The sequence below is a fragment of the Lontra canadensis genome, unplaced genomic scaffold (genome assembly GCF_010015895.1).
Source record: "Lontra canadensis isolate GAN:19392208 unplaced genomic scaffold, GSC_riverotter_1.0 scaffold15, whole genome shotgun sequence".
NCBI classification, from domain to species: Eukaryota; Metazoa; Chordata; class Mammalia; order Carnivora; family Mustelidae; genus Lontra; species Lontra canadensis.
This window is the reverse complement of record NW_022631009.1, coordinates 23,126,161-23,149,727: the sequence shown is the minus strand read 5'-3', so window position 1 is coordinate 23,149,727 and position 23,567 is coordinate 23,126,161. Positions and strand designations below refer to the sequence as shown.

Below are 23,567 nucleotides of genomic sequence, written 5' to 3'. Positions count from 1 at the left end.
AAGAAAAATTAAGTCACTAGGAACTTGTTAGAAAGATCTGCCACAAGTGTGCCCAAATTCACAGTATTAAGAAATTTTTTCCAGGATCAGTGGAGGCCTGAGGCATTTATTTAAAAATATGTATCATTCATTCATATATACATTCATTTTACATTATTATATCTTAACATCATCAAAAACTAAAGAGTTTTTAAGAATTTTTCAAAGTCTTGTACTGAGGCTTTGGCAATCTCTTCACAAAATATCTCATCAGGTACAGACACTAACTTGTCCAAAGAGATGTAGTTAGGTTTTACTGGATCATATTGTGCTCTTCCTAAATAGGTAAGGAACAAATGCCTTTCTTTGACTTTAAACAACCTTGTATTAAATACCTAAAAAAGAAAAAAAAAGTTTTTAACAAAAACATTGTGTACTGAAAGATGAACTATTAAAATGTTCATTTGGCTAAAAATTGTAATTAGGCTAACAATTATAAAGCATTGACCACATGCTCTGTAACTATGATAAAGCTTCTGCTAAGAAACTATGATTAAAAAGAACTAACAGAACAATTATAAAGTAATTAAGGGCTATATTGTAGGCAAAGAACATTGGCTAATCCAGATGGAGGAGAAGTTAAGATAGCAAATCCTCAGGCCCTGCCCCCAAAATACTTAATCAGAAATTATGAATGGGGTCCACAGGTTCTCCAGGTGATTCTAATGACTGCTGAGTTTGAGAACCAAAGTTAGAAATCAAGGTCTATTGGCACCAAAAAGTTTGCAAGATTTCACAATCTGTGAAGCTTCCTTATTTTGGTAAAATTCCCACCTGCTCCCTCTGACATTCATTTCAGAATGAAATGAATCAGGGCAGGAGGCCCCTAGGGGAGCAACTAGGGGAGCAACCCATCTTGGGGTTAAAACTCCTAAGGGTAGCATGAGTGGCAGCAACTTTAAAAAGGAGTCAGAAACAGGCCAACCAGAATTTTTATTTGCAAGAGAAAATTCATTCCATACCACTAAGTTTTTGAAGCACCAGCCAAAAATTTAAAGTCTATCAGTTGCCCCACAGTCCTGTCAGTTAATGTATTTTTCCATTAGTTGTTATTGTTTTTTTTAAATAGTATTAGCCAGACCCCTCCAAGTCTGAGAATCCCAATAAGGAAGTCACAGTTCTATAATTGGGCTTTCCAGAAGCTAGGGTTTGGGGTGCCTAAGAGTCTGTGTTTTTTAAAGAAATGATTTTGATCCATCTGGTCAAGTTTATAGTTTCTTCTGTTTAAAAAGTTTCTGTCCATCTTTGAGACCCTACTCATTCTACTGACCACTCAAATGTTGGTTCTTAGAGTGGTAGCATATCCTCGTTAAGAGCATGGATTTTTAAACTCAACTGACAAGAGTTCTAATCTTGGCTTTGTCTCTTGTTACCTGGGTAACTTTGGACAATCCTTTTATGTTTTCTTCACTTGTAAAATCAGGATAATAATAGTACCCATCTCATATGGTGGTTGTGAGGATTAAATGAATTAATACAAGTAAAGCAGTAAAGGCAGAGCTAGTACACAGTGATCACTTAGTAGCTTCCATTATTTCTATGATTTTTTCCTACCTCTTCTAAATTAAATTAATAAGCTCTATAAGGTTAAGACTTAATCTAAGTCTAGGTTAAGAAACTTGTCTCCCACACTAGATTACAAATTCCACAAGAATACAGACCATGTCTGATTGATTTTTGTATCCCCAAACCAGATTATTTTATCATGCTCTGTCACTAAATTATCTAACAGCCCAGGGGAACACTAATTATTACTGCTTTTTAGTTGAAGGCCACTTACTTTACAATTGTTCCAAAAAGCCACATCTGTACCACTGCACTTTTAATAATGAATACATACACATTTAATGAAACAGAAAAACTCTCTATTAAGGGCCTATTCATAGTGAAGTAAGATAGGTAAATAAACATTGCTATTTATGAAGGAACTGTACCAAATTCAATCTAGTTCTGAGTCATATTAAAGTCGTATTTCTTTTGCCTATCTATGTATCAAGAACACATGTAGCAAACAGAGTAGGGGGATCACTCTAATGAAATTCAATCTTTCATTTATCCAGTATATGAATATAAATATGGAATGTCTATTCACATGGCAAACAGGAAAGAAAGGATGACTGATGAAATGCAATCATTTGTTCAGCAAATATCTACTAAATATCCCAGTATAGTTCTAGGCACTGAAAATCCAGCAGTGTATAAATCAGGCAGGATCTCTGCTTTCAAAGAATTAACATATTGTGAACAAGCAGATAATGTCACTTGCTAAAGAACAGCAAAGTCTGATAAGCTTGTAAAATATAAATGTGGCTTGGCACAGTGGCAAACGAACTGTTTCATGCCTTTGTAGGAGATCATTACAATATGGCTCATTAACTCGTTGTTTTATTTATTTATTTTAAAAGATTTATTCATTTGAGAGACAGTGAGAGGACTGTGATAGGGGGGGCGGGGAACAGGAGGAGAGAATCCCAAGCAAACTCCCTGCTGACTGCAGAGCCCAGTGGGGCTCACTCTCAGGACTCATGAGATGATGACTTGAGCCAAAAACCAAGAGTCGGACACTAACCAACTGAGCTACCCAGGAAGCCCTAACTAATGGATATAGATAGACTGGCATATATATAGACTGTGAATAAAAAGTACAAATAGAATTGAAAGGACCTTTAAGGGAAGTGATGTATTTCAAATTTAAACGGAGAAAAACACAATTGGGAATATGTTACATTCCAATAGGCAGGATGAGCAGTAGGTAACAACTATCGGGCAACAGACTCGTCATTTGTGTCTCCGACGGAGATGTACACGTGCCCTAGAAGTTGTGAACTTTTCACAAGTGATCCCTCAACTTCTTCTGCTAGATGTGTTCTGATTTAAAAGATGGGCAAAAGAAATACAACCTTACTACAACTGTCAGCCTCAGAACCAGACTATATTTGGTCCAGTTCCTTCCCAAATAGCAAGTCATTTTCTCAGTGGAACAGCATGATGCCCACAGAGAGCAGTTCTGGATGAAGGGCAATGAGAGATCCCAGAGAGAACCATGCACCTGTTACCTGTGGGAACCTGACAATGAGGTGGTGGGGAATGCTCATCACATTGTGCACATAGTCAAAAGTCTCAGTCAGTTTCCTTTTATTTGCAGTCAACATCTTTGGGACTTTGGTGATCATATGTTGGATTTCATTACGTTTAAAACCTAGTTCAAGACGATAAACCTACAAGAAAGTAGAGTTACTTGAATCACAAATGGAAACAGTTATTTTGGTAATATGCCAGAGAACACACTGACTCTTTCAAAACTGGAATGAGGACTTTAAAATTTGGAGAGAACTATGCCAGTGCCCCCAATGGGCACCCCAGTGCTTCTGGGGTAAGCTGAATTTCAAGCCCCTCTCCTGAGATGAACTCTCATAGCATGGTGATCATCATGAAGATCACCAAAAGGAACTATCATAACGATGAAACAGAATGATGGTAGACGTGGAAGGCCTGGTCGGGCTATCTGTATGGGCCCTATACCACAGACCAGCCGTTAAGACTGTCAGCGTGTTTTTTGAGCCTCTGCTCCCCAAACACTCACATACATGTTATCTGGAAAAACGTGTCAAAATTCCAGACAGAGATGGTAAAACTAAACACCCAAATGTGTAGTTAGGTCCTCTGCTCCCCTACCAATCCACTGCTCTCACCACTCCGCACGCTATGCCCCTGCTGAATGATAAGACCCATGAGAGCACAGTGCAGAGCCAGATGCTCAACAAAAACTTTAACAACTGGACATGAAATACTTCAAGCACCTCAGAAAAACAGGCCTTCTATCATAATTTCAAATACCACTACAGCTTTGTATACTAACTAGTCAGCTGCCTTTGGCTTTATACTATTATCTTGGAGGAAGGACAGTAACAAGTGTCTGGTACATCCTGTGAGGGAACTAGAGCGGGCAGTGGGCACAGTTCTAAGGAGAGCAATGTGCTGGCCACTAGTCTCTTTGCAGGTCTTCTGGATCCAGCCTCTAAATCTCCTCTCCCACCGAGGTGACATAAAGCCGGGATCTCACACTGGGTAACAGACGCGGTTCCTAGACATTGCCCAGATACCTAATGCATTACTCCAGGATTATTGGTATCAGTGTCTACAAGGCGATTTCCGCACCTAACACCTGCTCAACACGTGAACATACTAACTAAAATAAACTGCTTGCTTGATATTTATTTCCTAGGTCCATCTTTCCAGAAATAACTTCTTTCACAATCTAGTGTTCTTTAAGAAGACAGTAGCAAAATCTATCCTCTTAAGCACTTAAAGAAAGAAGCTGATTTCTGAAAATCTTAAAGGTGACCTACCTTCATGTTTTCTTTCACGGGTTCCAGACTTCCAGTTAGTAGCCTTGGGAGACGAACTACCAGGTCTCTAGTCTATAGTTATTTAAAAAAAAAAACCCTATTATTACTATACATGCACATTCAACTAGTTTGGGAAAACAAGCCATTATTAGGAACACAAATCTAAAACTCAAAATATGAGCAATTCAGAAAGAATTCAGGAATTCAGGAACCCTGAAAATACATAAACTTAAAACTGAGGAAAAAAACAAATACTGAAAACAAAACTTAAGGCACTAACTTGATGGAATATTATAAAATGATACAGTTATATATTTAACCTAGTAGGGTAATTCATTCTTATACAAAAATACCAGGCATTTATAGAATTCATATGGGCCAGGGATCTGTGAGAAACGTGAGATTTAAATTACTAAATGGAGCATACATGGAAAAATATAAATTCTCCTGTTTTCTTTACCTTCTTCACACTAAGTTCAAGTTCTTTCTGAAAAAATCCCAATCTGTTATCCAATCTTTCCACTGAAAAACTCAGCAAAAATGGCGCATTTCTGACCATCTGTGCAATATGTGCCTTACTGAAATTTTTTGACTGCAGATAAGCCACTCTAGGGAAATAAACAAAAAGTACATGTACATATGATTAACACTTACGAAAGTTATGCTACTTTCCAAAGTAACAAACAAAAAAAAAAGGATAAATAAAAACATTCTATAGTAATGGCCCAAATATGGTTAAAGCAAAACAAGCACCCAACCAACTCTAGAATGGTTCCCTTTTCTACTTAGAAACCAAATAATTCTGAAATCTACTAACAGGTTCTCTTTTCAGTTAATCTGACTTATTTTATTACTTGGGAGAAAAAAACCAATAGCTTCTGTTTAAGAATTTTTTGCTTAGAACAAAAAAATCCACAAATTAGAAAATAAGAGATTCCAAACTCTTTTTATAAACACCCTCACACGTGGCTGAAATGGAGAGGGGAATGTTTTAGTTTAGCAAATTTACTGAGTATGTATATTCGTCAATAATTTTTACTACTATTTTCAATACGCCTTTTGTTAACAACTGAGAAATTTCCTGCTAAGTTTCTGGGAACCAAAATAAGGTAGTAAAATAGAAAGTTTGACTATGAAATAACATTATTGGTTTTTAAAACCTTATACACATAGTAAAAGGCAGTTTTATTAAATACCTAAAATATATAAAGACGTTGTCTTAATTCTTATCAGAAAAACAAAAACAATAACCTGTGAACCAGGTAAAATTTTCTACATTGTATATGAAAAAAATACAGATTTAGAGAAGTTAAATAACTCCTCTTAGACCACTAGCTAATTAACGACCAAGCTGAGATGTGAACTCAGGCATGCCTACACTGAAGGCCTATGATATTTCTATACCATGTACCACCAGAGCTTATATTTTATAAGTGACTACTACTCCTTTAAGGGACTCCCTTAGAGGACATGAGAGAAAAGACCAATAAATTTAACTATATAAAAATTTAAAATGCAAGGCAACCCCCTCCAACCACTGACAGTCAAAACAAGTGTTGAGTATTTATACCATGTCACAGAGAAATAACTAATTTTGTTAAAATATATAAGAATGCTTACAAAAGAAAGAAAAAGACTTCAATTTTAAAATGGCAAAGGATAAAGGTGATTTATAGAAAAGGCGATGTAGATAGAAATTCAGCATTGGAAAAGACCCTCCAAATGTTATTTCTGAAACAACACTGAGGCATTATGTTTTTGTTTGTTTGTTCGGTTGGTTTTTAAGGCATTGTTTTTAATCTATAAAATGAACTGAAACCATCAATTCTGATGACTCTGTATTAGTGAGGGCAATAGAGAAACTGGCACTTCTGTACGATGCTGGTGGGAGCCTAAATTGGAAAACAACCTTACAAAGGACAACTTGTCGGTATCTATTAAGATTGTAAATGCTCATACCCTTTCACCTAGCAATGTCACTCCTAGAAATCTGTCCTACGGATACATAGCAGTATATGGGATATATATGATAAATATATGTATATTATTTTCTCATAAACACACACACACACACACACGGAGAGTCACTGAAGCCTCGTTATGATAGCAGTGACTGGAAATACCCCAGCAAGTTTGTCATGAGGGACTGGACAATCCACAGTGTGGACTATACAAGCATTAAAAAGAAGAAGAAGAAGTCCTAGTACAAAACTATCTCTCACATACAGTTAAGGTAAGAAAGAGAGCAGAATAGTATGTATAAATGTTACCAAGTTGTATGTACTTGTGTTCATGTGTATTTGTACACACATATACACACATGCTTGCATATGACAGAACATTCTTAGGTCAAACAAAAAACCTGATCATAGTTGCTGCCTCCACAGATGGTCTCAGAAAGTTGATGAGGGATAGGAACAAGTAGGTGGGAAAGAGGATTACTTTTTCTACCCCAACCCTTTTTTTGGGTCACAGCAAAAATCATTATTTGACTAAAACTTTGTCAAAACTGTTGCTACCTTCTGATAATTTTTTTTTTTTTTTTTTTTTTAGATTTTATTTTTTTGACCGAGAAAGAGAGACAGCAAGAGAGGGAACACAAGTAGGGGGAGTGGGAGAGGGAGAGGCAGGCTTTCCCATGGAGCAGGGAGCCTGATGTGGGGCTCAATTCCAGGACCCTGGGGTCATGACCTGAGCCAAAGGCAGATAGTTAACAACCGAGCCACCCAGGTGCCCCTGTCATAATTTTTCTAATAAAAAATTAAGATATAAGGCTCAGTCAAAAAAATTTTAAATAATTAAATGCTGATTATCCTTTTGAATATCCTTAAAAGAACCAAGTAACTTTTTTATACATTTGAAATTTTCTTCATTCAATGGAAAACAAGTATATGAAATCAATGCTATTATAGAAATCCTAGAAAATAAGACTACTGTACATTATAAGAAACGCTAAATTCAATTAAGATTATAATACTCTTGCCTCTTACAGTAGAAGCTTGTTTTTTGCTGTATGTGGATAAACCTATTAAAAAATTGTAAGCAATTAAAATAATGTTCCAGAGTTTGAGTCGGCCAGGCTTAGGAACCATTAGACTATGCTGTCTAAGGGAATATCCTTTCGTTGTTAGGAGCCTATGTGTGATCTTGAGCAAGTAACTTCAGCTTCCCCTCAACTTAGGTTTCCTTTACAGAATTAAGAGTAGGGAGACAGTGTGGCGCAGTATCCCGAGCTCTACAGTTAGACTAACTGGGCCTGAATCCCAGCTCCATCATGTACACCATCCACGTCATCTTGGGCAAATTATGAAGCCTTTCTGTGCCTCCCCTGGAAAATGGTGATATTAATAGTAGTAGTGAAGTAGTCAATGGTACTGAAATAGTGCTGTATGGTGACAGATGGTTACCTACACTTGTGGTGAGCGTGGCATAACAGATAGCCTTGCACAGCCTTGCTCAATCACTCCTTTGTACACCTGGAACTAATGTAGCATTGCATGTCAACTATACTTCAATTAAAACCATTATTAGCTACAAAAGGTGGGTATTCATCCTTTTTGATGGAGGCATAATACTCCATAGTGTATATGGACCACATCCTCCTTATCCATTCGTCCGTTGAAGGGCATCTTGGTTCTTTCCATAGTTTGGCGACCATGGCCATTGCTGCTATAAACATTGGGGTACAGATGGCCCTTCTTTTCCCTACATCTGTATCTTTGGGGTAAATACCCAGTAGTGCAATTGCAGGTTCATAGGGAAGCTCTATTTTTAATTTCTTGGGGAATCTCCACACTGTTCTCCAAAGTGGCTGCACCAACTTGCATTCCTACCAACAGTGTAAGAGGGTTCCCCTTTCTCCACATCCTCTTCAACACATGTTGTTTCCTTTCTTGCTAATTTTGGCCATTCCAACTGGTGTAAGGTGGTATCTCAATGTGGTCTTAATTTGAATCTCCCTGATGGCTAGTGATGATGAACATTTTTTCATGTGTCTGATAGCCATTTGTATGTCGTCACTGGAGAAGTGTCTGTTCATATCTTCTGCCCATTTTTTAATATGATTGTCTGTTTTGTGTGTGTTGAATTTGAGGAGTTCTTTATAGATCTTGGATATCAGCCTTTTGTCTGTACTGTCATTTGCAAATATCTTCTCCCATTCCGTGGGTTGCCTCTTTGTTTTGTTGACTGTTTCCTTTGCTGTGCAGAAGCTTTTGATCTTGATGAAGTCCCAAAAGTTCATCTTCGCTTTTGTTTCCTTTGCCTTTGGAGACATATCTTGAAAGAAGCTGCTGTGGCTGATATCGAAGAGGTTACTGCCTATGTTCTCCTCTAGGATTCTGATGGATTCCTGTCTCACGTTGAGGATGAATACCCAACTTTTGTAGCAACATGGATGGGACTGGAAGAGATTATGCTGAGTGAAATAAGTCAAGCAGAGAGTCAATTATCATATGGTTTATTCACTTATTTGTGGAGCTTAACAAATAGCATGGAGGACAAGGGGAGATGAAGAGAAAGAGTTGAGGGAAATTAGAAGGGGAGGTGAACCATGAGAGACTATGGAGTCTGAAAAACAATCTGAAGGTTCTGAAGAGGCGGGGGGTGGGAGGTTGGGGGAACCAGGTGGTGGGTATTAGAGAGGGCAAGGACTGCATGGAGCACTGGGTGTGGTGCAAAAACAATGAATACTGTTACGCTGAAAAGAAAAGAAAACAAAAGACAAAGGAAAAACAAACAAACAAACCAGTATCTGCAGAGTAGTCTCTGAAATGGCTCCCAATAATCCCCCACCTCCTGGTATGCACACTTCCTTTGAATAAATCTTGAACAATAGGGCAAACTGGTTTTTGAATGGAAAGGGATCAGTGTTCCAGACAGAAGAAGCAGAGCTGGATATGACAGACTGAGTTCCCTGGAATCATTAATTCTCTCCCCTGTAACAGTCTGTCTATATTATACCAGAAGGTAAGTCCCATAAAGAGAGAGGGTGTGCGTATCTATCTTTTGTGGTTCAAGTCTAGCTCAGTGCCTTGCATATACAGGAGTTCAAATTGTTCAACACAAGGAATCAGTTTCTCATTTAGTTTTTTTTCACTAATTCAGACAAGGCATTGGGTTCTGATGTTCAAGGAACTGTAAAGTTTTCTGATATGCAGTAAGGCTCACCATCAGTGTAAGAATAATCTGGGGGTGAAGACTAGAGGCAGACCAGTTAGGAAACTGTTAAAGCCATCTTCTTGTGAAATGGGGACCCAATGTGATTTTCATAGTGAGGATTAAGAGAAATGTATTGACTGATTTGAGAAATTAAAAAAAAATGATAGGTGATTTATTCGCTGTGGATACTAAAAGAAGAGAAGCCAAAGTTACTACCAACATTTCTGATTTGGTCAACAAGTTGAACCATGCTCCCACTCAGTCAGTCTGGGAATAGAGGTGAGAAGTAGGGATGATGATAAATTCAAAAGGTGAACTTAGGGACAGGGGCTCTGTCTTATTTTCTTTGGTGTTCCCAATGCCTAGCAGGATTCTTATGTCACAGATCAATACTATCTCATCTCACTGTATTGATTCTCACAGATTTAATAAATTCTTTGAATGCTGAATGAAGTACAAAGATGTTTATCGAAGTACTTTTTAAAGAAGAAAAAAAAGGAACAACCAAAATAGCCAACTTACGGAAATGATTAAGCAAATTACAGAGTAATGAGCCAAGAGGATGTCAGATGTCTACCATCAAAAATTGCCCAGAAATTAAAACAACCCACAAAAGTTCAGGTTTTCATAACTCTAAGTGCACTCTCAGTAATCTAGCCATTTGTTAATGGATGAAAAAATTGTTCATTCCAGTTTCTGAAGAGAACCCTGTAAGTATTGACTCAGAAGTAAGTTGAACACATAAATGAGAAGTCAAATAAAAGAACTGTTTTAGATACTTAATCTTGATCAAAGAAAGTCCATGACAACAACAACAAACTTTCATATTCATTATCAGCAGATTCTTATGCAGCTAAGACTTAAAAATAACTCACACATATGTTTCCTTCATAACCACTTCTTGGGTTATGTGGAAACCACTGTAAAAGTCCTACCTGGTCTTAAGATTTTCAAGGTCTTCAGAGAAAATAGCATAGTTTTTAGTCAGGTATGTTCCCAGCTGGTTATCCTCTATACCCAAATCCTTAAGAAACATAAGTATTTGCTTAATGTCTTTTTCAAAATCCAGTCTCAGAAGGAGGTTGGCTGCATCAGGATGTTTTTCTATCTTTGAGAGATCCACTCCTATAATAAATTACAAACAGTGCTTGAAGATAACTATTTAGATAGCTCATTAAACTTCATACATAAAAATACAAGGATTTACTGGTGAAGATCAACAACCTGTCCAAAAGAGAACTGAGATAGGCCAACAGAAACTTCTAAACCTATTTAAACTAAACTAGTTGCCGAAATAAAATTAAATTAAAATGAAAACATAGTACTTCTGTCAAAGTCACATATAGAGGAAAACAATTCATTTGGGGCTAAACTTCTGCCCAAAACAAATTCACCAAGTCATACTGACCTGGCTAGGATCATCATTTTTATCTATGGTTTCTTGAATATTGTTTGAAGGATGCTTATGAGCTCCAAGGGATCTCCACAGTAATTGCTTAACGGGTAATTCTACAGTGTAAAAAACCCCTTTAAATAAATTGTTACTTTCTTTGACGTTTGTCATTTCCTTAGTTATAAGCATTATTTTCAAAATGTGTTTATGATCGCCTCCGGGTGGGGAAATAAAAATAACCCTCTGTCTCACTCATTGTAATCTCCAGGTTTTCAGCATGGAGACAAGTACCTTGAAGGACCTCAAGAAATGTGTGTATGAGAACAGGTGAGCCTACACAGCCCTCAGATAGACAACAAAGCAGAAAGTATAGAAACTTTGACCTTCAGATAGTCTTGTAATCTTAGGAAGTCTAAGTAAGTGAGACAAGGCACAGGAGAAAGAAAGAGGGAGAAAGCAAGTTGTTAAAGTATTCCTGGTTATGGATGTAATTAGATGGCAATGTTAATTAGGCAGGGAATCAAAGTAACTGTAATTCAAAATTCATTAAAACTGAGTTTTTAAAAAAATATATTTTATTTATTTATTTGAGAGAGAGAGAATGAGAAAGTGAGCATGAGAAGGGAGAGGTCAGGGGGAGAAGCAAACTCCCTGCCGAGCAGGAAGCCTGATGCGGGACTTGATCCCACAACGCCAGGATCATGACCTGAGCCGAAGGCAGTTGCTTAACCAACTGAGCCACCCAGGTGCCCCAAAACTGAGTGTTTTATTCTCTCACTTTTCCCCCTTTCATCTGATTAAAAAAAATAACCATGAACAGGAAAGGCGTTACCTTTAGAGTAAACATTTGAAGATAATCTAATACCTAAAGGTTAGACTTAAATTTTATATTCCTAAAAATATTTCTTCAGGTGAAAAATAACTCTCAAACTGATTTCCAGATGCAGCTTTCAAGTCTTCAGTATAAAAACAATTAAATAAAACATTCTTTCTTTAATGGTATACACAACGAGAAAAGTAAATTATAATTTCTTACATTACTATATCCATCTATTATTATCAAAACAATCAAAACATAATTCTAAACCCAAATTCCTTTTCTTTTTTTAAGATTTTATTTACTTATTGGACAGAGATCACAAGTAGGCAGAGAGGCAGGCAGAGAGAGAGGAGGAAACAGGCTCCCTTCTAGGCAGAGAGCCTGACATGGGGCTCGATCCCAGGACCCTGGGATCATGACCTGAGCCGAAGGCAGAGGCTTTAACCCATTGAGCCACCCAGGCGCCCCATAAACCCAAATTTCTTGATATTAAACAGGTACTGATTTAAGATGATTACGACTATAAAACCAGATTACACAAAGACACAGAATGAAGACCAGAAACAGATCCAGGATCAACTAAATGAATAAAATAAAAAATTAGCATATAATAATAATGGCATTTCAAATTAATGGTGAAAAGATACACATTCATTGCAATATAAGAGGTCCACTAGCTATACATTTGAAAAATAATTGTTTCAATTACTATGCTTATCATGGTGAGCATGATGTAATGTACAGAACTACTGAATCACTATGTTGTGTATCTGAAACCATATAACATATGTCAATTTTACTTAAATAAAAAAAATTCCTTCTATATCTGAAACAAAATTTCAGAAGGTAAAGCTTCTAAATGTGTACTAACTCCAAAACTACTAGAAGAGAACTGTTTGTCAATTATTAAGCTTGACTGCATACAAACGTAAAAACCATGTATGGCTTTCTGTAGTAAGTGTATTTGCACAGAAAAAGGTAGGGAAAGCTATTCAACAAACTGGTGATAGGGTTACCTCTGGAAGGTGGAAATGGGTATGTAGAGAAGGTGAGTGTTCCTTCTCTTATAGTCCTTGATGGATAGATACATAAATCAGACAGAAACTATTTCCCAATCTCTGTGATAAATGTGGGAAGGAGTGCTTTAAAAATAACACACAGGGTCCGGACTTGGAATTTCACTTCCTGTTAAGTTGACATGTGCTGCAGTGCCCTGCTCGGCATGAGCCGTCACACCCCAACTGCGCTCAAACAGAAATTCTGAAAAGCTGCCTTTTTAACAGCTATCGGAGAGCAGAATCTCATCAGGAGAGCACACCGCTGCCAGCACAAATCACTTGGGCTTACTCAAGATTTCTTTAACTTGAAAAAAAGAGTCCCCGAATTCCCAGTACGGACCAGGCACTTCTGCTAGGCTCTGGGGATATAAAAAATGAGTAATCCACGCCTCTAACTTCTGGGTGAACGCCGTCTGAGTTGCTTTCATCCCTTCAGTAACTACGATGATTACCACTGTATTCAGTTATGGTTACACATATTTCCGTCAAGGTCTGGCAGGCAGCAGACTGTGCCCTAGAAAGTGCGAACCAAAAGAACTTTAATGAAGGGACTTTACACAGTAGTGTGACAGCGTGAACAAGGGCTCCCCTAGTGCTAAACAGACAAGGAGCAAAAAGTATTACCCGGACCCAGAGGGAACCGCAAGCTATTAAGAAGGGATGCTCGGTAGGAGCCGTTGTCATGGAGCGAGGCAGTTACAGGACCCAATGCAGGGAGGGAACAGGGAAAAAAATAAACTCCCACCTGCCTTCCCTCTCCTCCCGCAAGTGCCTCCCACTGGCTGAAGCTGCCCAGGAGCCAGCTGGCAAAGGAGCTCTAGTGCATGGAGGGTGGCCTCCTGGGAGAGAGAACAGGCAGAGAAAGGCGGAAAATAGAGCTGAGAAGCAGACAGGCATCGGGACACGTGGATCCTCAAAAACACTATCTGACAAGACAATCAGGCTCCTCCACGGTCCTGTCATTTAAGTTACTTCCAAGATGTGCTGCTGACTTATCAACATACAAAGAAGGAATGGCTGAAACATATATCCCCGAACTCTTAAGTATGCTGTAACTTACTTAAAGGCAGGGGCCATGTCTTCTGTTTATCTTGTATTTGCCATGGCACCTATCGTAAGGCTGGCAAAGCTGTTCCAGAAGGAAGGTGACTGGCTCTCCTCTTTGTAGCAGACATCATCTTTCTCTCCTCTCTGAAGCCACGGAACACTTATTTGGATGTCCTATGTAGCACTTCTCACTTTCCCTTTCATCCCTGCAGACCATCTATTCTTAAAAGTGTGTATTTAGATGCTTCTGAAGACTTGAAGCTTCTTGAGAACAAAGGCCATTCCCTGCACATTTGGGTAACTTGCACAGGAACAGGGAAGTAGACAACTGTAATGTTGTTATTAGTGCTAGAATGGAACTAAGCTGTGGTGATTGTGAGGGTCTAGAGGAGGGTCACCGGAGACATTTTAGAAGTTACTTGAACCAAGTTTTCCAGTTGTCAGAGCTGGCCAAACTGAAGGAGGGAAGGGGCAAGCAGCAGAGCTGAAAAGGTAAGCAGGGACCAGACTAGGCAGAGCTCTGACATCCCGGGAAGCTTTTGAAGGATTTCCAGCAGGTCACTGACATAGTCAGATCGGCATTTTAGAAAGAGAACTGGTATTTGAGAGATCATCAAGGCAAAACTGCTGATAAAACGACTATCAAGTTAGGACACTCCTAACCTTCCAGTGAAAAATGAGAGCCTAAAGTACAGCCGTGAGTGGAGAATGAGAGAAGCAGATGAATTTGAGAAAGAATCCCTCACCTACCCTCTTCCTCTCAATCCCCTGGGAGAAAGGATGTTTATCATCTGGGAAAATGAAGTCAGAGATGTGCCAGACCCAGGGATGAGAGAAGCAGATGGCTGCAATGAGGTATTGGGCTGAACAGGACAGGACTAAGTAAAAAGTCTACAGTGAGATCCCTTGGCTGTCTTCAACTATCCAGACCCAAGTGCATGCTCCCAGCCAACAAGCTAAAATAGTTATGGAGCAGGCCTAGATAGAAACCATCTACATTAGGGGGATGGTGGGCTCCAGGAGGAAGGGTGGCAGGTGGTAGCGAAAAGGAAGGAATTCCTCATCTGGCAAGGTTTGTTGCAGGAAACACTGTCCTGACAGGCTACTGGAAGATGTGGGAAAATTTGGCCCTAGAAATAAAGAAAACTAACCAAAGGAAAAACAAGAACTATTAACAACTGTGGAAAAATGAAAAGTTGTACAGGAAGGAAAACAATCCCAGAGAGCAACAAGCAATATTTACAATCCTAATATCATTGCTGACTGAGGATTCGTCTAAAAATTTTTACCATCGCTATACTGGGCGAACCGGATAGGGGGAAAGTATATGTGTACATACACGAGATCAACCAATGTCTAAAACTGATGAACCAAGCAACAGCACTATAAACAGTTACATAAACAGAGATTAACTGCAAAGAGAAAGAGCTGTAAAAGTTAAGTAGATACCTCTGGGCAATAGCATGAAGGTCAGGAAGGATGAAGTACGGTTTTTCACTAGAAGCCTTTTCACACTATTTGACTTCTGTTCATCTTGATAAAAGTTTAGAAATGCTGATTTGAACAAAGCGAGGCAAAAAAGCGAATGAGGGATACCCTCAAGAAGTCCTTGTAGGTTACTGAGACTTACCTAGCAGCACTAATTTCTGCAGAGTCTCAGAATGATCCACGTAGTCTCGGAGTGTGTACGTGTCTGGGGGCAGCGCCGGGTCTGCAATAATCTGAACGGCCTCCTCCTCAGAAACCGGCTGTAACGGAGACACTGGAGGCAGGTCGTCCAGTGCTTCCACACCGGCCATGTAGAAAGACAGGCAGTCAGCTCTCCAGTCTGTATGCCCAATGCTAAACCTCTTGCCTAGTTTGCTTCTTTTTAAGGCCTGGGATCACTGCAGAACTAAGTATCTGAGAAGTTCACATATTTTCTGCCTTCAGAGAGGTAAGGCTAAGACTGTTTAGAGAAACTGTTCCTCCAAGATAACCTATCTGTTGGTACGTTTCTGTTCATAAAGAATTCACTAAATTCCTTTCCTTTAATTCACTTTTAATCAACAGGTAAGAACTCTAAAAAGATCAACTGACCTTCAAATACATTTTGAGATAGATTCTACCCCACCCTGTTAAACTGGCCCAAAGTACAACATATTCTACCAGCCTGATTTGTTTGTATGAGTTAGAGTCATTATATCCTGAAATGTCTTTTGATACAATCCCCTCTCCTCCAAGTCATTCTCAAGTACGCTTTAAAAGGACTTCTATGATTCTCTTTCTACCACCTGTAGTCCTTCGCTGTGGACATGCCCCTCTCTAGCAGGGCCTTGAATCTGAGATTTTGTTTTGTTTAAACCAGATGTGGTATGGGAGACACTGGAAACTGTAACCTACCTTGAGCTAAAGAATCAAGACTATGATTTTTTTGTTGTTCTATTTTTTGCTTCTAATCACTAGCCTTTCTTATTTCTTAGAGCCAGTCTTTCCTCCCTGCCCCCCTTCACCCTGCTGTCTTTTATATTCTACTTAACCTAATATTATCTCATTGCAGTAAAATATTCCCTGCATGGGAATATTCCTAGAATAGGAAGCATAGGAGAGAGATGACTGACTAAAAAGTGACAAAGGAGCTTTTTGGGGTGCTCTATTTGTGTTCTTTTGGGTTATAAGTTGTGGAGGCTGTTACACTACTAGATGCGTTTGTCAAAATTCATAAGCTGTACACTCAAAACTGACGAATTTTACTTGGATAAAATTATATCCTAATCAGGAATATCGTATTAGGATAAATTATACCCTAGTAAACCTAATTACCACCTGAAAAATTTTTTATAAATAATTTAAATAATAAAGTATTTAGAAAGCAACTATTACATACGTATCTAGAACACAGTATTTTATATAGTAATCTACAAACCTTTTTTTCTCAGTCAGGTAAGTAAATGAATAGAACGGACATTGTTCTTTTTCTTACTTGGTACAAAGTATGACTTGAAATGGGCTAACAGACTATCAACCATTGACCTGCTCAAACTACCAAAGTGAGGCAAGAGGGACTCTTCTAGAAGTCCAGAATTACCTTCCAGAGACAGCTCAGAATCAAAACTGGGTATGTTTTCTGTCTTCTGTGTCTGTTCATTCATGGAAGGAAGCAGAGTACCTTGGGCAGAACCAATCTCTTGCCTACTTGAGTTGGTAGACTGGGAACTATTCCATAAGGAGGAAGTCCTGTACGTCTTGAATCCCCACTGGACAAAGTAATTGTCAGAAGACATCTGTGGCTGAGCAGAAAAGCCATGCAACAGTGTTTTTCCTGGTCTCGGAAAATGTTTTTGAAGTTGTGTAGCTGTAATGAAGCTACTCAATTTAACTGAATTGAACCATCTGGGTATCTGTTGGGCTGACAACGCCATTTTTCTTAAAGTAGCCTACAAAGGAAATATCAAAAAAGAGAAAGTTATTTGACTTAAATGTTTAGAACAGTATTCAAACAACAAAATAATAAACTGGAAAATCTTTTTTTCTAATTCAAAGATGTTTAATAGACTTAGATGACTGGAGTAGTCCCATGTTACTTAACCACAGGAAAAGCCAAAAACAAGGCAATCCCAGTTACAAACCAAAGGACGGGAACTTTTGAACTGGAAAAATAAAGATAATTTACAACGAGAAAAAAAGCAAAACCAATGGTATAAGAAAACCATTTAAAACAAAAATCTGTTAATGTTTAAATTACAGCTGAACCCAATCATCTCTGTTAGTTTAATATTTAAAGGAAATAAGTTGTTGCAATTAAGTGTTCTTGAAGTTTGGTTTGTAGGACATTTAAGAAGCAAACTGTTGATCAAGACACTGAATTATGCAAATGAATTTTATGTCTATGCATTACTCACAAAATAAAAAACTTTGTCCTAAGTGAATTATCACTATCCTAAATATTATTGTCACTGTTAATCTGGAAGATTGTTTCTTGGTTAATCCTCAGGGCTGAACACTGTTGATTATTTTGAATAAAGCTGATCCTCAAAAGGGAATTGAACAAAACCAATTCTGCCAAATTCTGTTTTTTGCCTGTAGAAAAAAAGAAAAAGAAAAGGCCTTCAAAAACAAAAGGTCAAAACTAGCACAGAAATACATAAGCAACCAGGAAAGAATACATGAATATTTTGACCAAAAATGCAATTGTTTTTAAAAAGATTTTTATAAGAAAAGGCTGTTAATACTTTAAGCGCCAAGATTATGAAGAAACTTTTTATTTACACAGCTTAATTACAAGATTAGATTTGATGCATATAATTTTATGTTAAATAAGATAATCCATAAAACACAGAGCATGGAATCCAGCATATAGAAAATCCTCCAGAAATGTTAGCCATTATTAGTATTATTGATTAGATATCCATATATAAATGAATTCTGCTGAATTAGTTGTAACATACAACTTTTTGATTTGTTTTTCTACAGACTGGAATTCAGCTTGTTTTATGCTCAGAATTAGACCGGATATTCAAGGTTTAACCTCCTCCCAGAGATCTGTAGTTTAGGGAAGCCTCCTGAAAGAGTTTATAAAAGTGAAAGTCTCATTGTCATTCTGAAATGATTTCAGAAAGGAAATAGGTATGCACAACAGCCTTGTGGGATAGGTGCTTTTTGTTAAATTCTGGTAGGAAATGACCTGCCAAATCAGTCAGGTTTCCCCCCAAACCTGTAACATTCATTCTCTACACAAAGTTGTAAGAGACCAAACTGGAAGCTAGAAGACCTCAGTTGTACTAGTTGACAAGACTATTTCTTGTGGTGGCGGGCAAACTGGCCCATGATGGGGGTTCAATAACTATTCTTTAAATAACAATTTTTTGAAAAGGTTATGGATACAATAATATGACTCTTAAGGTCCCTATCAGCTTTAAAAATATTTTGACTTCAAGTTTGTCTAGGCATTGCATCCTACTTCAAAGCAAACTTCTGAAATCCCACATTCACTGTGAAGCCTTTCCACACTCAAATTAATACTTTTCCTATCATATAGCGGAAATTAACTTTTGAATTCTGCCATATTCATTAAAAGACCTTTCTGCATTCAACTAATGTTTATCCTGTTTGCATTTACAAGGGCAGTCTCCTCCCTACATCATCATTTCATTGCTGTATATGCCTCTTAACAATTGATGAATTGTTCGTTCACGGGAGCAGGCCTGGGTCCTATCTCCGGACCCACCCTCCCAGGGGACTATTCCCCATTAGCCCAGGGATTTGCACTGCTCCAAAGTCTGTTGGATGGAAATGAATCAGTTGCAACTATGATTAAATCATTTGTCTACTCAGTATTCAAAAGCGGGTAAGGCATTTGCAGACGTGCACAAAAGCCCTGCGTAGTGGTCAGAGTAAATCTAACACGGTTCCATCAGGAAGATTAAAGAAAAAAGTCCTAAAGGACCTGTCAAGTCCATTAAAACATCATATAGTAGGTTCTTGCTCTAGTCCTTCGCTAGGTATAGGAACTGTCACTTAAGTCCTGTTTTTCCAGAGTTCAATATTTCTACCTCTGTATGGCTGGTAAGTGAAGTCAAGAGATGGGGGGAGGGGTGGATGTGAAGATGGCTCCGTAATCAGGGGCCGCTGGTGAATGCCTCCTAGGCCATTCTAACAAGTCCCCACAGCGAACTTCCGCAGGAAGCCGGCTGACACTCTAGGCTTCCTTCCGCGTCCTTCGCAAGAAGCGCTAACAAATAAGCATGGTTGCGTTTTCGTCTCGTCGGCTAGGGAAAAAAACAACAAAACTAAATTAATCGCTCCCGACTGGGCCGCGGAGACCCAAGGGCCATGAGGTCCTGGTCGCGGCCTGGACGCGGGTGGGTCCGGACCCGACCCCCACCGGGAGCGCGCCCCGCGTGCTCCCGCGGCTCCGCTTTACCTGTGGCGAGGCCCACGCTCTCGGTTTGTTTGGGGGTGGCTGCCAAGCTGGCCCGGCCCGGCGGACAGTCCCGCAGCGTCTCACGCGTGCCGGCCGGCGCCGCCTCGCTCCCTCGCCCACGTGGACTGCGGCCGGAGTGGGCGAGACCATCTGCGAGACTGCACGGGGGGAGAGCGGGCGGCGTGCGGAGGGGAGGGAGCCGGCTAGGGGTCACAGCTTCTCTTCTGCCCCATGCTGCTTCCCTTAGACCTCGTCCACCGGGAATGTGAAGACACCGCGAATCCGCAGAGATGCGAATCCGCAGAGATGCGGCTCCCGGAAGACCCGCGGCGGCAAGGTCGGCGGCGCCCCCCCTCCGCCCGAGGCCGCGTTAGCGGCGCCGCGACCCCGCCCTCCCGCGCCGGTCCTTCCCTCGGCTTCCAGCTTGTGCTCGGCGCCAGATCCGGCCCCGCCGTCCGGCCGCTCGACCGCAGCTGCTCATCACCTCCGGGGTCCCAGCCTCCACGGGCCGGGACCGCCGCCGCCGCCGCAGGACGGGGAGGCGGGCCATGGCGTCCTGCGTGGGGAGTCGGACCCTGAGCAAAGATGATGTGAACTACAAGATGCATTTCCGGATGATCAACGAGCAGCAAGTGGAGGACATCACCATCGACTTCTTCTACCGGCCGCACACCATCACCCTGCTCAGCTTCACCATCGTCAGCCTCATGTACTTCGCCTTCACCCGGTGAGACGGGCCGGGCCGCGTGGAGGGAGCGCCCTTGGGCGAAGGGAAGGGGCTGGCGGGAGGCGGTGGTGAGGAGCGTGGGCCGGTGGAGCTCTGGATGAGGAATCGGGCTGGCTGTTCCACGCACACACTCGCAGACCCACCGCCCATCAGCTCCTCCACCCGCGCGGTGTCTCACAGCACACCTAGCTTCCTGCCCTAGAGCTCTTCGAGACTGGCATTCGCCCCTACCCTCCAACCCCCACCCTCAACCCCCGCCTTGTGGTACCTCCTCCCATACAGCGATTCGGGCCACACCAGGAGCACTCGAGGGTCAGCTAGCGCGATGCTCACCTATCCTGTCCTACTGAGCGTCGCTCCCCAAACACATCACGACGCGGCCCCCTCCTCTCCAGCCCTCATCCCTACCGAGCACACCGTATGAATCATCTCCTATGCACCACTTTCAGCACAGACCGCTACACTCTGAAAGCACCCCGGTCCACGGCGTTTCCACGCACCCTACACAGGCCCAGGCCACAACCAGCACCCTTCCTGTGGATCTCCTTCAGTATTCACTGCCGGCCATGCCCAAAATGCACATGTGAGTTGCACTACACAGTCTTTCCCCTGCAGCCCCTCTGGTATGCGTGGCACACAAACCACCTAGCATGACCCGTCCCCTAGCCTCAAACAGGACCACAACACAAATGATGTAGGTAGATGTCAAAGCTGATCCTTTCTCTTCCAACACAGCTACCTACCACATCTTCTGCACACTGCTGCACAATGAGATATTGTCAAGCAATTGTAGCGGTGCCTGGTGCATAGTATATGCTGTGGAAGTGATAAATAAAACACATAAACCTCAGCATAGCACAACTCTCTTTTCTCCCTGAACACACACACACACTCACACTTGCTCAAAGCTCTTCTGATATATACTGTGCATAGAAACTATCCAACCCAACTCTTGATACCTACATCATATAACTAGTCACTGAACATGTGGCCCCTCACCCCCAACCCAGGGAAATATTTCCCCCCCGGTTCAGAATGACGTGCACACCATGGGCCCTACTAACAAGGATTCTTTTTTTTTTTTCCTGAATAAATTTCTTTAAAGGAAAGACATGCCTACCACACTCTTGCTTAAAAGATTAACCCAGAGAGGTGTAGTTTTGGAGCCAGACTGTTGGCTTCAAATGTCTGTTTGCCCATGGTTGAGTTCCTTCCCCTTTCTCTGAGCCTCAGGATCCGCCCTTGTAAAATGGAGATAAAATATGTACTTACCTCATACGGGTTTGTGAGTAATAAATGCATATGTGTGAATGCACTTAGCAGAGTACCTCATTCACAATGCACAATTAATGTCAGTTACTTCTCTCCGTGTTTTTATCCAGCAATCAATCTCGTTCCAGGTCAGCAGAAAATGTGTAGAAGTATACTGAGTGGTCCCAAGCATTGGAACTTCTGGAATTTCGTGGGTGGGGATTAAGGACGCTAGATGTGTTATGACACATGGGACAGCATTGTACAACAGAGAATGAACTGTCCCCTGTATAAATGCTTGTGTGTGCACATTTCCTGCAAGAGATACACATACGTACACGTGCCCACGTGCACACACGGAAGTGACAGGGGTGCCTCCATTGGGAATCACTGCCATCTTTCAGATTTTTGTAAAACTAAGTATCTTCCCACAACACACTTGTTTCTTACCTCCACAATCCATTTGACTCTTGGGTCTCATTTTGTGTTTATCTGTGTGCATAAACCTACCTTAAACTGTAAGGCATATGTAACAATTATTTGTAATGATTAAGGGATACAGCCACTATAATTGTAAAGTCTTCAGCTAATTCTATGCAGTGGGACTAGACCAGACCTATCCATAGAATCTAACCAAGAACATATTCTAGCCCGGGAGGAAAAGCGTTCTTGTCTCTAATTATGGTTACTCTCAAATACTTCATTTGTCATGTCATCTGATTTTACCACCTAATAGCAATGTGGCCACTTCATTTTGCTAAGCCTCAGTTTCCTTATTTATATGTAAAATGGAAATATTTATTAATACCCTATTGGATTATCTGTCAAGATTCAGTTTATTTTTTTTAGATAATCTGTGTTTAGATCAGTGCATGCCAAATATTGAGTGCTCAGTAAACATTAGCCGTAACTCTTACATCGTTTCATTGTATGCTAATGTCTTCTAAATTATATTTGTGAAGGAGTGAGAATGAAGTGTGCTCTGTTACTAAGAAAAAGGATGAAGGCATTGAAATAGTAGACACTGCTTTGCTTGGGTAACATATATGTCTGTTTAGTATTAATTTCGGTTTAACTTCATCTCCCGTGTGGGTTGACAGTGATGGAATTAGTGCAGGGAGTTTCTTTGGAAATAAGAAAAGTAATTATGGTATTTTATTCTAAATAATGAGAAAAAGAATGAGCCGTTTGTTTCAGCCTTTTATCTTTCATATTATCTAGACCCTCTAATAATAGATCTCCCTTTCTCTTTTCTAATACAGAAATTCACATTCTTTTGTAATTTCCCTTTTACAGCATATTCTGCCAAAGCAGTCGATAAATTGCTGCAGGGAATATGAATTTTAACAACTTGTCAGAAGTAATAGAAAAGGCATAATCTGAACCTCAGTCTATGGCCTTTTCCAAAAATAATAATCATTTTATTTCTTCCAATAGTTTCATAAAGAGAAACCGTATATTGAAGAACTCATAAATAACAAGTTTCACCTTTTATAAAATCATAAGCCCCATTAATGCAGATGGTACTTACTACCTCTTACTCATTTTTGTAATGATTTGTGACCCTTTAAAGTGGGGCATTACAGTGATCGTTCTATCTTTCTCTGTAAAGATGGAAAGTAATGACTTCTTAAATGAAAATTATTCATTCTGTCCTTTTTTGTAATGATTCTCTCCAGCACTTTATACTTATTTTATAACAGGATTTTAGTTGGATGACTATTCAGTACAGTTCCTTCAGGGAAGCGGAAAAAATGTGTTTTTCAAAGACACGTGATGTAAAAGAACAGGAGATTGAATACTTTTGGGGTACCGATGACC

At 40.1% G+C, this 23,567-nt stretch overlaps 2 protein-coding genes across 4 annotated transcripts in view; one reads left to right on the top strand and one right to left on the bottom strand.

Moving 5' to 3' along the window:
* Positions 1–74: 74 nt before the first annotated feature.
* On the bottom strand, positions 75–19,887 carry MTERF3 (mitochondrial transcription termination factor 3). Of its 3 annotated transcripts, XM_032858654.1 has the most exons (9): positions 19,769–19,833; positions 19,543–19,613; positions 16,934–17,282; positions 15,497–15,649; positions 10,484–10,673; positions 4,849–4,996; positions 4,389–4,460; positions 3,096–3,257; positions 75–374 (listed from the first exon to the last, which is right to left on the bottom strand). In XM_032858654.1, exons 3-9 carry the CDS (start codon positions 17,265–17,267, stop codon positions 180–182), a joined length of 1,254 nt encoding a protein of 417 aa, XP_032714545.1. In that variant the 5' UTR covers positions 17,268–17,282; positions 19,543–19,613; positions 19,769–19,833; the 3' UTR covers positions 75–179. The 3 variants fall into 3 exon arrangements, with proteins under 3 accessions (XP_032714545.1, XP_032714544.1, XP_032714546.1); XM_032858653.1 differs by lacking the exon at positions 19,543–19,613 and having other exon boundaries at positions 19,769–19,887; XM_032858655.1 differs by lacking the exons at positions 19,543–19,613; positions 19,769–19,833 and adding an exon at positions 19,398–19,477.
* Positions 19,888–20,192: 305 nt separating this feature from the next.
* Positions 20,193–23,567, top strand: part of PTDSS1 (phosphatidylserine synthase 1) — a 68,233-nt gene continuing 64,858 nt past the window's right edge. Inside the window, exon 1 of the mRNA XM_032858652.1 lies at positions 20,193–20,495. Coding sequence (XP_032714543.1) covers positions 20,317–20,495 — 179 coding nt within the window. The 5' untranslated portion in view covers positions 20,193–20,316. The remainder of the gene's footprint in view (positions 20,496–23,567) is intronic.

Bases quoted from the DNA above. Each gene is read 5' to 3' on its own strand.
- MTERF3 (XM_032858653.1), bottom strand. From the start codon at position 17,267: ATGGCGTTGTCAGCCCAACAGATACCCAGATGGTTCAATTCAGTTAAA. The intron at 15,650-16,933 runs GTAATTCTGGAC...CCGGTGTGGAAG, and splicing joins TTCTGAGCTGTCTCTGGAAG to CACTGGACGACCTGCCTCCA. The intron at 4,997-10,483 runs GTAGGACTTTTA...TTATTTCCCTAG, and splicing joins CTTGAAAATCTTAAGACCAG to AGTGGCTTATCTGCAGTCAA.